Below are 14,520 nucleotides of genomic sequence, written 5' to 3'. Positions count from 1 at the left end.
CCTGTCAAGGGTTATATTATATTCAGTTGAATTAAATAAATTCATATCATTTCTTACAACAACATCCATATCAATTTAAGTTTTCCCTCCTCCTTAGCATTTCTATTAATAATGATCATGTTACTCTTCCTTGTCATTACAACTACAAACTATGAAGCACGGACACGGATACGGACAGGGCGGGGGACACGGCGAATTTTTTATTTATTTTTTAATTTTTATGTGTTATGTAGATTCATATTACATTCATCCTAAATCAAAATTAACAAACACTAACATAGTAACATTAATTCAATAAATATAAGAGAGGTAAAAGATTTAACATCCAATAATAAATATAAGGGGAAAAATTCAACATCCAATAATATTCTTCACATAAGCACATTGAAAAGTATAGTTCCCTCCTCTTGCACCAGTTTTTTCTAATCTAGTCACATATTTCCACAATGGCTTATCATCTTCAGCATCAAATGCAGATTGTGTGTTACTGGCAGAATTTGAGCTAGATATTTTTCCTATAAATTATCACCATTATAAATTAACATTAACATTAGAATGATTTCAAAAAAAAAAAAAAATGAGAACCATTATAAATTAACATCAACATTAACATTATATATAAATTATAACCATTATGTATATAAACCTATAATTTTTTTAGATATATATACGTACATATTAACATATAATTACAAACAAAAAAAAAAAAAGTTTTATATATACATATATATTAACATATAATTACAAACAAAATAAAATAAAATAAAATAAAATCTTGCATATATATTTATATATATAAACGTATTAAAAAATAAAAATAAAAATCTAAATCTAACTCAGTCAAGAGCACTGAGCTGAGCAGAGAGCAAAGAGAAAAAGAGAAAGAGAGCGAAAGAGAAAGAGAGAGAGAGAGAGAGAGAGAGAGGGGGGGGCTTACCTTCGAAGTCGTCTGGATCGGAGGTCTGAGACAGAGACTAAGACGAGTGGAGATTGAGGCAGACGAGTGGATCGATTGAGACAGAGACTAAGACGAGTGGATCGGAGGGCTTTGATTGACTTCGGAGGGTTTCGATCGACTTCAACAGAGAGACAGGGTCTTCGACTGAGAGAGAGAGGTCTTCGCAAGGTCTGACTGACTTCCTTCACTCTTTCTTTGTTCGATTTAGGGCTTTTACACATGTTTTTTTTTATTTATTTTTTATTTTTTAAATATTACACTTTGACCCCAAATAAATATAATAAATTTAAAACTGAGCCCCGCCGTGTCCCATGGCGTGTCCCAAAATGGACACGCGTGTCCCTGCCGTGTCCCCTTCCAAAAAAATCATTAAATTAAAGGGACACGCCAGTACGTGTCCCCGGCGTGTCCGCGTGTCGGACACTGCCACGGCACTGATTTTGAAGTGTCCATGCTTCATAGACTACAAATCATTGTTGTACATGACCAAATCATCTTAATTTGTTATCTTATCTTCAATAGGTTCTACTTTCACCAATGTATTCATTTGCATCTTTTATTATCTTACTACACATCCATGTTAGTATTCTTGTCTCAACTATACTCATTTTATTAATGTATTGTTTCTTAATTGTTCAACATTTTGTCTCATAAAGCATCATCAGGCTTATAATTATTCCATAAAAATATTGGATAAATTACCAATAAATCCTACTTTTGGGACTTAATATCCATTATGTCCTATTGATAAATTTATCAATATCTCTTATTTTTATGAATAAATTTACAGTGATAAATCTATCATTCAGGACCAGTAGGTAAATAAGTTTAGTTAATAAGACTGATTGGTAAGTATCCTTGAAATTTTCCCTTCAATTTTGTTGTTAATCATCAATCGCATAGTATCCTAGAGACACCCCTCCACTTGAGTGAAACCTGCTTTAATTTTATGGCTCACATCTTCTCCAACCTCTTTATCCTTATTAATGACCAAACTTGAACAATGAAATTGTTCATTCACTATTTGCTATCTCTTGATTTTTGACATTGACTTCTCTGCAATATTTATTTATTCAATTTTAGTCCTCCAAATTTCTAATATAGCATTAACTACTAGTCTTCAAAATTCTAATTTAGCTTCAACTCCTCTTTTAGCTTCATTTCATCCACTACGACATCATCATTTGCAAACAACATGCCACCATGGTCATGAAACTAAATGTGTCTTGTCAATTTAGTGACACAAATGTTTACATATGTGTGTACTTGTAGTGAGAGAAAGTTAACGAATGCAATGAATTGAAACAGGAGTGAAAATCAGGCATTGAAACCAGCCAATTGGTACCAAATTAAGAAGACTAGGGCATTTCTGGAGCTGAAAATTTCTTTTGATAGATCATAGTTTCAATTACAAATCAATAAAATTAGGGTTTTCGATTCCAATATCATAAATTAAGAAGTTAATTCCATATTAAAGAGAGTGTTCACATGAAAATTCAACAAGAAAGAAAGAGGGAGAGATCGAGGGTTGCTCACCGATGTTGAGACGGACCAAGGAAGAAGATACATCGGAGAGCATCGTCATGCGTAAGAGGAAAGGGGACGATGTTGTGATATAGTCACGGTCGGTTTCACAAAATTACGTTCTTCGGGTATTTATACCATGGAAATGATCATTCAGTAAAGGACAACTTTGTTTTGTTAATTGGGAATAATCATTTTGGGATTTAGTTTTTTTTTTTTTTTAAACGTATATAAAAAATAAATAAACAAAGAAATGATATGATTTAAATTAGAAAAAAAATCAAAAAGTCAAAAGTTACTAAACTATTTAAGTCACATTATCTTATTTAAGTCACATCACCTCTCTACCATATTACTTTAAACTCAATCCATATTTCATAAAAAATCAAAAAATACACTTATTTAAAACATCACAAACAATCCTTTAAGTTAATAGAAGTTAACTTTTTTTAAGTTCAGTCAGTTTTATTGACTTATTATTAGATCATATTTTTTTATCTATTTTTTATGTTTTTTCCCTAATAAACAGTTGATAAACCATTTCCCAAAACAATCCTTACAAATATTTCATTGAGATTTGGAAAATATATTTTGGTAAATTACAGTTTGTCTCTTTTATTTTTATCATTTTTAATTTTTTTTTCTTCACTTTAATCGTTCATATTTCAACCTCATTCTCTTGAATAAACAAAGGAACGCTAAATTTTTGTAAGTCTGTTGGCTACATATTTTGTATAAGCCAATTACAATTCGACGCGTGGCAGAATAAAGGTAATACCACTACTAAAAATCGGACTTTTTGCGACGGTCTCAAACGTCGCAAAAGGTCCATATATCGTCGCAAAAGACTTTTTGCGACGGAGCAGTACGGAAAATGGAGGGTGGCAGAAAGGGGCATGACAAAAAATATTTGCGACGATTTCGCTTGACACAAAAAAAGGGGAAAAAATGACATTTTCAGTGACGATGTTGATTGCCGTCGCAAAAAATCTTTTTTGGGACGGTATTTGCCGTCGCAAAAAGTATTATTAGCGATGGTCTAAGGCGTCGCCAAAAAAGTAGTATTAAGTTAATACTGTATTGGCAACAGTTTAAACCGTCGCAAAAAATTTATTTACGACAGTTGAAACCGTCGCAAAAGATTAGAACTAATACATATATGCGATAGGTTAACCCGTCGCAAATAAAATATAAGGAAATGAGAATTACATTAGCGGCGGTTTATTATTGTTGCAATAAAATTATTTTTTATAAAATCATATTTTATTAAATATTTCCTATACAAATTATTAATATTTTTAAAAATACATCCACATCCACATCCAAATTCACATTCAAAAAATCATATACCAAGAATAATATATGTACTTTGTAACAATTGTCAATCAAATATTATTTACAAAAATATATAAAATAACCTCTAACAATACTAATAATTTTTGAAATTCAAGAACTCAAATTTTTAGTATCGACAATAGAAATAAAAAAATAAAAACAGACATAATGTAGCTTGTTTTGATATCAATAATAAGCTCCCATATCGATATGCGAAGATATCACGTACTCAAAAGGTTTGCATCTGCAAAAAGAAACAAAAAAGAAAAAAAATCATCATTTACAACATAATTATTTTCAAGTTTACAGAAAATGTAAAACATTTGATAATTTTTTTTAAAAATAAATAAATAAATAAGACTGTAAACTCTAATATCGATATGCGAAGATATCATCACGTATGCAAAAGGGTTGCACCTGCAAAAAAAAAAAAAAAAAAAACAAAAAAAAAAAATCGTTTACAATATAATTAATTTCAAGCTTACAGAAAATGTAAAACATTTAATGTTTTTTTCAAAAAAAAATAAAAATAAATAAGATTGTAAACTCTAATATCGATATGTGAAAGTATCATCACGTACTCAAAAAGATTGCACCTGAAAAAAAAAATCAAAAAAAAAAATCATTTACAATATAATTAATTTCAAGCTTACAGAAAATGTAAAACATTTGATATTTATTTCAATAAATAAATAAATAAGATTGTAACATATACATGAATCGAGTACCACACAATGTATCTTCCCACAACTTCTCCAACTGTTCTTAGATGAAATTTATTTTTATTTTATCATAAATATAATTTTTTAAATTTATTCTATTTTTTTTTCATATTTACCACCTAAATTATAACACTATTTCTTATAGTGAATTTAAAATATACAATTAATAACATAACAACAGCAATATATATTCTAATACGATGGTTAAAATATAATTCATTCTAAATTATTTTTTATACTTTTAAATAAATTTTATGTTATTATTTAATTTTAAAATTACTTTTAATTATTTATTTAGCCTGCGCATCACACTGTTCATATACTAGTTCATATATAAGAATAAAGACTTTCACCCCCCAAAAAAAGTAAACCTAATTTTGAAAACTCCCCAAAATTATATATGAATACTGTTAAAGACTCTTCAACCATCACTCTTGATTTACCCACCCACACTAATGTGGCCGGGATTGAGTCTAAATTAGTTGACTTCCATAGAAATCAACAATTAATATGCAACACTCAACATCATTAGAGATATATTTATTTAAGAATGGTGTTTCAAGTGTCACAAACATTATCCCACATTGCCACAAATCTATCCATGCCACACTATTTTGCCACAAACCTATCCATGCCATCAATTTAACTTCTCTGCCAATACTTTCCTACCATGATGAGCATTAGATGCACTCACAATTGGCACTTCATTCAAGCAAGGGATGAGATGGGATCAGTGTTGGTACTTACCTTTTTTCCGGGGTGATGATTCCTGCAACATGACTGCTCTTCATCTTCAGCATCACCACCTACAAATCTCACAAAACTTGCCATGGTCAACAATAAAAAAAGTAGATAAATTTAGGAGACCATGGATACTAGCATACTTTTTCTTTTTTTAGCTAGTACAAAGAAGTGAAAATAAGGGCATGATGCAATAACAGGAAGAAAATTCAAAATCTTCAACTTTTTCATGAACTTAAAAAGTTCGCATACACTTTCCCATTAATGGGAAGATGAGATTCCAACCTACAGTGACCAGTCATATGAGGGATTCATAATTTATAACATTTACACATTCTCCGCAGAGGCTGTGCTGAACATGGTTTTAGTGTCCTGCTAGACGACAGTTTCCTTGAAGCTCTTAGTCAACCAAATAGCAGTTTCCCTGAGAAACCTTCCCGGGTCCAAATGGCTTCAGTAACACTCCAAGCTCATTAAACCTTTCCTGCTGCAAGAGCTGTGCACTGAATTCGAGCAATCCTTCTAATGCCTCGGCACGTTGTTGGTATGATGAGGTGGCGAACCGACGCTGCCGAGAATCAGAAGATGAACGACTTGAAACAACAGTTGTTGGATTCTGCTCTGAGCATTCACTTCCACTTCTTGGAGCTACACGATTAGCATCAGCTTTGTATGGCTTGGCAAATGTCCTGTCTAGAATCTGGACTATACATTTGTCTTTTGTGATTGAACGGTCACCACTTGTTGGTGAGGTTGTACAGCAATGAGCAGATGTTGAAGAAGGTCTGTAGATGGAAAACATGGGTTCTTCAGAAGAGGCTATGGGGAATTCAATCACTCTGTCAATTCGCGGAGCATTGACAGAGACGTCTGGAGATCTGACACTGCTCAAGAGACCACCATTGGGATTATAAGGCGATTCAAATGTTGTAGCTCTAGTTGATAATGGAAGAGATGCTCTGCGAGTTGGTTGGAAAGGTTTGCTTGCTGGAGTATGCGTCACAGGAACCTGCAAATGTAAGTGTACCATTGAGAGTTTCTTAGCTTTTAAGACTAGTTTTGCATTTGATCTACAAAGCCAGAGCATTAGATCGAGTACAATATCTATGGTTTTTATTTTCTTTTCTTTTTTCCTTTTTTATAAAATTATGACCCACTACTTAATGGGCATAAAATATGGTCAACAAGAAGAAAGATCACAATGATTAGATGATATGTTACTATCCTATTCAAAGGTTTATCATGAGCACTCGCACTAAAAAAATCAGTCTGAAGTAACAGGGTTGGATGGGATGGTTTCATAATCATTCAAATATAAGATATTTTTCTAACAATTAATCCAAGTTCAGACCATTATACCTGCCATCTCCAATTATTGTTGGAGTCCATGAGAAAAAGCATGACTAGAAAGTTTTCATTTTGGAGAAAATTCCCAAAAATAAGGAAAGCTCTCAATTCTGTATCTATATCACTTGTCTATAACTTACCGAATCACAATTTTCACCAATGTTTGATATCTTCGGAGGAGCTATTTGTCTCCTTGGAGTTGCCGACGTTTTTGCTGGAGTCAATCTTGGGGTCTTGGCAGCACTTGAAAACTTTGTGGCTGTTTACATTTCAACACCAATAGCTTCATGGACACTGCCACTAGATAATTCTGAGAACTTTTTATTAAAAAATCTTGGACAATGGCGTGCTCTCTGAGAAGAACATGGAGAGTCCAGTTCAGTTCCAGATATGCTAGGATTCAAGGCCCTGTCGTTACTATATGATTGTCGTCTCTCTCTGTCTGTAAGCTTGGTAACAGCTTCAGGCTTGAGAAGTCTAGTTTTTCTTGTAGTGTTGGAATCAGACCATTGTGCTGGTAAAGTATTCCGTCTAGGGCTATTAGATTTGACATGGATCTTCAGAATGTATGGTTGAAGATGTGGGTGCCTGAGCAAATCTGCAGCCTGGCAAAACAAAGCTACACACTTGAAAGGGGAAAAGAGCTCCAAATAAACAAAGTTAAAGCCACGTTCCTACTCCGACTTAATATTATCTGCTCCACATGACATGCACTACGATATGGTTTAAACTTGCAATGTGTTCAACAGTTCAAGTTTGTCCTTACGATTTTCAAATGGAACTTTTATAATACATAATCAAGCACCTAAACCTTGCGTGTGTGTGTCTGTGTGAATACGGAAGGGCCAGTTGTTGGTTACGACAAGTCATTTCCTCAAATTCAGAAGATTATTAGATGTGGCCTAGTCATGCTTTGAGTTTACAGTACCTCAGCAAAAATGTTGGAAATTCTCTCAATCTGCCATAATTAAAGAACATTAAATATTACCCCGTGGTAGTCCTGTTAATCAATGGCGCTGAGAGAGCACAATCTGGATACAGACCTAACTTTTATATTACTTCATTTATGCACTAGTAGCTTCTCACAAGGAAGACTGAGCTTTTATCATGGCACCAAACATTCCATAGTAAAGGGAATGTATTAGATACACCAACCCAGGTTGATACACTCCAAATGATTGTGGCATTTTGGAATAATGCACACTCTTGATAAGCATACCCAATTCCATTTACCATAATCGAATGCACAAAAGCTCAACATCTAAGGCCAATTAGAATGAAAAGAGAAGGAACGGGGTTGTTCCAGGAAACATGGTATGCTTTGGTGAAAGAAACAGTCGCCTCTCCAACAAGAAAGGTATAAATATGGAAACTTCTATGCCATTTGGATCGGAGAATTTATGAAGGAAATCAGGTTATATGTTCCCAGAAACCACATGATCATATAGATAATTTACCATCCTTTCAAAGAATGGCCTTCCCATCATGACTCATATATATATATATGAAAAGTTTAAAGTTATATCAGCTTGACCCATGAAATTGGATTATGAATATATCATATTTCGGCCTCAAGATCACCTTGGATGACCATCCTATAGTGAATATCATAGTCGTTGTGAAGTCACTAAGATTATTTTGCATGTACACATGTAGAAGGAACAATTAAATATAGATTATTACATACACTTGGTCTAAGTTCTGGATTCTTGCGTAACATAATTTTAATAAGCCCTCGACTGGAAAAAGATCAATAAACAAATCAGTAAAACAAAAGAAGTCATTTGTAACTGCAAATAATAGAAACAAAAAGAATGATGCTCGGAATAACATAAAACCCCTGTGCAGGAACAAGATGACAAACTCACAATGCAGCAGAATACATGGTCGGTAGTGGAGCCACAATTGATTTATTTATTTTGTTGATAAGAGCTTGCATATCCTGGTCATAGGAAACAAAAACATATTATCATTAAAAGACCAAAACCTAGAATAACAAACAATTCTGATTTACCCAAAAAGAGAGGTGGAAACCATTATTACAATACCATGTAGAGGAATTAATTGTCAACCCATATTTCTCTCACCAAACAAGTCTATATTTTTGATAATTGGGTGTTCAGGCCAGCATGCCCACACCTCAATTAATCCTAGGTCCTAGGTCGCTGAAGTTAACGATAGGGCAAACCTCTAGTGGCCCCCTAGGGGTAACTTGAACTCGAGACCTTAGATCTTATTTTCAAGTCTTTACGGCTTGGCCAATCCCTTGGGGTTCACTAAACAAGTCTATATTATTCTAACTATAACAATGATTTGAATCTTTCTAATGAAATTTACTTTTTCCACCACTAGTCCATTTAAAGAATGAAGTTGTCACTACAAGAGATACGATCAAACTCTTTGGGATCAAACATCAATTGCAACGGTTCAAATTTTAGTTTTTTTAATAAGCTCATCGAAGATTCTTGCCAATATCCACACTCAGTTTTAATACATTCTTTCCATGGGTCACCAATAGGCCCTCAAAATTAGTTGTTTAAATTCAGATGCAAAGTTGCTCCACAGGATTGCACACTGGAATCTTTAGGTAATTATATTTCCACAGTTTTCAAAATGATTTGCATTGACTTAATCTTTTAACACCTTGCATACCCAGCTCCTAGCCAGGCAAAGATGGTCCTCACAAAGAAATCAAGACTATCTACCTACATCAATCATCAGATCACTAAAAAATGTAAAATAAACAACAGGAGAAAGATAAATGCCAATACAATGACTTCATTAATGATCTTGCATTAAACGCAAGTCCCTAAACAATTGCATATAACAAACATTAGATGGAAATATACTAAGCATTCCAAATTCATAAAGATTAAATTAAATGTCTAAGTTTCATGAGGATAATGAATCAATCCTTAACTATTCAAATGACAAATCCATGACTTACAAAAGCTTTAAAAGTAGCCTTGTGGGCAGCCATTTCAAATATGCAGCATCCTGAATAACACAAATTAGGAATGTAATAAATGATCGGCAAAGAAATGGACACATTTAGAACAGATGAGCTGAAAAGTTCAAAAATGATTTGGAGTTTGCCTAAAGACCAGATAGCTGACTTTGAACCATAAGGTATATCAGCGAGAAGTTCAGGACACATATAACTAGGAGTTTCCACCACCTGCAATTGAAGCCGATACATCAGAGCAATTAGATTATACAGAAGAACAAACATAAAGCTAAAACAATGATTTTAGATACTCACAGAGGAAGCAAGATCATCAGAAGTCAACATCTTAGCAAAACCAAAATCACCTGCAACCAAATATATTTTAATACCTCTAATAAAATAACACAAAATTATCATTAACAAAATTATGAAGGTGCAGTCAGGAATGGCAAGAATATGGTAAGACTTCATTTACCTAGGCGTATGTCCTGATCTTTTGTCAAAAATATATTCGAACACTGAAGCAAGTGTGAAACATCAGCAGTGCAGAACAACCCTTGAGATTTCAGAGATATAACACTTCACTTAAAACTTTACAAATCACATAGAGAGGCAACTAACCTTGACATCACGATGAAGGATATGGTGTGTATGCAAGTAATCCAATGCCATCAGAAGTTGAACTAGCCACTTACAGAGTTTCTGCATGTAATTCAACATTGAGGAATGAAATGGAAGTATTTTAAGTTTGGAAAGTTTGTATAAAAAACCAAATAAATAAATAAAAGTGAAAATTATAAATTAGAAAAGAAAGTGTAAAGTTGGCAGCCAGATAAAAACCTCTTCAGGAAAATGAACACCATTGGCTCTTTTAATAGCTTCCGCCCTATATCAATAAAGAAGGGAAACTACTCAAAGGTCACATGAAAGCAAGATTGCATCACATCCAAACAAATGATTTAGCTATTTTCTAATAAATTATTTAAGTGTCACGACCCAAACTCGCCCTTATGGGTTTAGTACCGTAACCGGCCAGTAATCTGGGATTATCGAAGGCCTGCTTAACAGTAGAACAGTAATACAGAGTACAGGGGCTGGCGGAAGCCAATACAGTAAGTAAACAATGTCCAATGAGCTGTGAGTCTGTATGCAAAAAGATTTTTCATACACATATACATGAACAATACAGAACAGTATGTACATATATACAATCATTCAGTTCAGGGACCTAATCCCTATTAAACAGTACAGTAACAGTCTATACAGTTTACAAAACAGTTACAGAGACAAACGAGGAAAATTAAAACACCCCTAAGTCATAGCTTGACAGGCTCGGAACCTCGCAGTGAGGCACATAGGTTGGCTCGACAAAACTGGAGTTACCCCAACGCTTCTAGCCACGGTCTGGTGCTTGTACACCTACATATATATATGAGCAGTGAGCTAAAGCCCAGTGAATAACGTAATGCGTAAAGAGGTTAAGAATGAATGTCCTTACAGTAATGAAAACAGTTCGTTAATTCAGTATATCAGTCATTCGGTCATATGTGGTACATCCATTAGCATAACAGTACAGTAAACAGTAGGTCTTAAAAGACCGAACAGTAAATGATGGCCATCAATCAGTAACAGTAGTGGTTCTAACAAGGGAACCGACAGAGATCTCTGTAACAGTAACAGTAAACAGTAGTTGCTAAGGATGCCACAATACAGTACAGAATATAGGACATACATTCATTTAATTAACAATATCAGTTCAGAAAGCAGTACAGTTCAATTGTTCAGAAGATAATCATTTTGAACGTATCTTTACACAGTTGTTACTCACAGAGTTCTGGGCTACAGTAAAGTTAGAGCGCGTCCCCAGTCGCTAACCCTACACAGTTACAGATTGAACACGCACTAAGCTACATAGTTGGGAAATATAATAACTTAATCCCTAATTTGCCTCGGTGTGTTCTACATCTATATCCTCATTAAGATGTCTTAAACTAGGCCTAAGAATGCCTAGGATGGGATGAGGATGCAAAGCATTCAGAAAACATTTTCAGAATTTTCAGAAAACAGGGGTCACGCTCGAGCGTAGGTTACTCCGCTCGAGCGGAAATGCAGACAAAGGTATCCGCTCGAGCGTAGACTTTTACGCTCGAGCGTTCTGCAAAACAGGGCAAAAGTACTGGATGTGTGAAAATCACGCTCGATGGGCGCTCGATAGCCGCTCGAGCGTGAGATACAAGGTCCCGCTCGAGCGTTAATTATTCCGCTCGAGCGGACATCAAAACAGTGCAAAGTACTGGGAGCACGAATTTCTCGCTCGAGCGCCACTTCCCCCCGCTCGAGCGGAAGTTCAAAATCTGGAATTTCCAGATTTGAACTTCCAAGCTCAAACCAAGTTCAAATGCATTAAAACCAATTCCTTTGGGCCCTTTTCCCAGAAAACATTTGTAAATACATAGAATAACATGATTCAAAGCTCAATTTGTAAAACCAAAGCCCAAAAGGAAGATCAATTCAACTCAATTTTAAACCAATTTTCATGAACATAAATCAAACATAACATGCATGAATTTAAACCATTTCAAAGCTTCAATTTCATGCTCTAATGAGCCAATTCTTCCAAGGACAAGATGAAATCATGGACTTAAACACAATATGAACATGCATGTAACATTTTATCATGAAATCAACTCACAACTCAACAATTCAAACATGCATGCATGAATTAAGCTATAATTCAACATGTTAGAACTAAATTATGACTTAGCTCCTCAATTAGACATGAACCATGCAAGGACTAGCTCGAATTCAACAATGAGAAGGTGAAATCCTTACCTAAGTCTTGAATTAGAGGTATGAAGGCTCAATGTTGCAAGTTTTCTACAATATCCTCAAGATTCCAAGCAAATCCCTCAAGAACACATCAATTCTCTCACTCTCTCTCTCTAGATCGATTTTGTGCTCAAATGGGGCTGAAGAAAAGTTTGTCTAATTGTGTACAAGGCTCAATATGTTGAGGTAGTGGGCCACTAAGGATGGCAATATTGCAATTAAGTCTAAGTTGTGCAATTTATCAATAATTAACCTAATTTAATCGTACCAAATCACATTTTAACTGAATATGCCATAAAATCACATTAATTCTAAGGATCATAGAACATCGATCAATTCCGGATTCAGTCGCCGATAAGGCCTTCAATCCGCAATTTAAACACAAATGCATGAACAGATAATCAAACAGTCAACAGATAGACATACAATTAAACAGATATACTTAATCAATTCAGTTCCAGATTTCAGTCAGTCAGTTCAGTACTTCAATCAATTCAGTTACCAATCATAATCAGTAGTTAATCGGTGAACAGTGATGAGGGTTGTTACATTAAGCAACACAAATAACTTATATATCTCCTCCTTCACAGTACCCTATAACAATGCAGACATAGCATCCCTGAACAAAGAGACAAAGTTGTTGATTACACAACAGAACCAGATTACAATAGCCCATTTGTTACTCAAATATCATATAGCATGTCATTGTAGCAAATAATTTATAGCGGTTCAACACAAAGAAAATAGAAGGGCAGAGGAGAGCAGAGGAAAGCAAAGGAAGGCCATACCTAGATGCCGGAGGGAGAACCAGAGAGACGCTGTTGTTGCCACTACAAGAGAGACGCTGTTGCCGCTAGTACAGATGCAGTTGTTGTCGCTGCTACAGACGCTATTGTTGCCGCTACAAGAGAGACAGAACGACGACTTGGTAAGAGGGGGGTATGCGTGAGCAAGAGCGAGAGGAAAGAAGAGGGTTGGTTACCTAGACGCTGCTGTTGTCGGTGCAAGAGAGATAGAGTGACGACTGGGTAAGAGGGAGGGAGAGAGCAGTGAGATTAGGGCTTTTTTCTTTTTTTTTTTAATCTGAAAAGATAACAGAGAATTTGGGAATATCAGGAAAGAGGGAGAGTGGGAGAGGGGGCTTTGGCGCGAAATTAGGAATTATTATTTGTGACGATATTAAGGCTGTCACAAATGAAAGAGAAAAAAGTAAAATTTTGTGACGGATTGGCAAAAGAGCGTCGCAAAACAGGAAAAAAAAAATTAAAACCAGAAAATTTTTGCCACGTTTAACTTATCGTCGCATATAACCTTATTTTTTGCCATGGTTTAACTTTTTCCATCGCAAAAACTATAAATTCCGTGACGGCACTTAAACCGTCGCAAAAAGCAAGCTTTTGCGATGGCACTTAAACCGTCGCAAATTGTTCCGTGTCAAATGCTCCTTTTTCTAGTCGTGTACCGGCAGACTATTCAAGTTTTCGTTCATGATCATACATGTGACAGTTAATATTGGTTATTACGAGATCTGAGTAGCATTAGATTAGCAAAAAGATGCAAAGTGATGTGGCTCCAACGGTTACTCACATTCAAATTCAAAATTAGGAGGGAAGCCTAACTGCAAGTGATGGCATAGTGGAGCTAATTATAAGGCAACATGATCAGCGATCATGGAGGAGCAATTCGACGGTTGGAAGTGCAGTTCGATGGTCATCTTTGAGAAGTATAAATAGTAGAGAAGGCCCCAGAAAAAAGGCTCAGACTCAGAACCAGAAAACCAGTTTTACTTTACATTATTTTCCAGTTTTACATTTCTTGTTCTTTACATTTCTATGCTTCAAATTCATGTTCTGCATTTCGTTCATAGGAGTAGTTTTCAAGTAGCTTGTTACTGTAAATCTCTACGAGGCTGATTCAGATCTTTGTAAGTCTTTCATTTTGCTTAATGAAATACTATAACGGTTCTTCATTTAATCATTGTTTGCTTAATTCTCCTAAACAAAGCCACCAGTAAAAGTCCTCTTCATTGAGGCTGAAAGAACTAAAACATAATCGTCTGATAATTGGTTGGCAATTAAATTTCTGTAAGGACTGATTGATCCTTGCTGGCATGCTCA

General features: G+C 34.8%; 1 protein-coding gene and 1 pseudogene across 6 annotated transcripts in view; both read right to left on the bottom strand.

Moving 5' to 3' along the window:
* FIP2 (potassium channel tetramerization domain-containing protein / pentapeptide repeat-containing protein) overlaps positions 1–2,666 on the bottom strand; it is a 32,463-nt gene extending 29,797 nt beyond the window's left edge. Inside the window, exons 1-2 of one of the 5 annotated variants that reach the window (XM_082897463.1) lie at positions 2,495–2,586; positions 938–1,168 (exon numbers count right to left, since the gene is read on the bottom strand). Coding sequence is in view for 3 of the 5 variants with exons in the window: in XM_028244907.2 (XP_028100708.1) it covers positions 2,495–2,543 (49 nt within the window). In the remaining 2 variants the exon portion in view is untranslated. Of the gene's footprint in view, positions 1–937; positions 2,015–2,494 lie in introns of all 5 variants that reach the window. The other 4 variants (XM_082897464.1, XM_028244907.2, XM_028244909.2 and 1 more) reach the window with 4 other exon arrangements.
* A 2,813-nt stretch (positions 2,667–5,479) lies between these two features.
* Positions 5,480–13,313, bottom strand: LOC114300056 (serine/threonine-protein kinase Nek2-like; annotated as a pseudogene). The gene is made up of 11 exons (XR_014345603.1): positions 13,192–13,313; positions 12,976–13,022; positions 10,415–10,460; positions 10,196–10,276; positions 10,050–10,092; positions 9,890–9,939; positions 9,575–9,805; positions 8,496–8,569; positions 8,315–8,366; positions 6,768–7,232; positions 5,480–6,289 (listed from the first exon to the last, which is right to left on the bottom strand). The product of XR_014345603.1 is annotated as a serine/threonine-protein kinase Nek2-like (transcript).
* Positions 13,314–14,520: the final 1,207 nt, after the last annotated feature.

Source organism: Camellia sinensis, chromosome 12, assembly GCF_055761805.1.
Source record: "Camellia sinensis isolate YWXY chromosome 12, ASM5576180v1, whole genome shotgun sequence".
NCBI classification, from domain to species: Eukaryota; Viridiplantae; Streptophyta; class Magnoliopsida; order Ericales; family Theaceae; genus Camellia; species Camellia sinensis.
The sequence above is the reverse complement of the archived record's forward strand: the minus strand, read 5'-3'. Positions and strand labels throughout refer to the sequence as shown.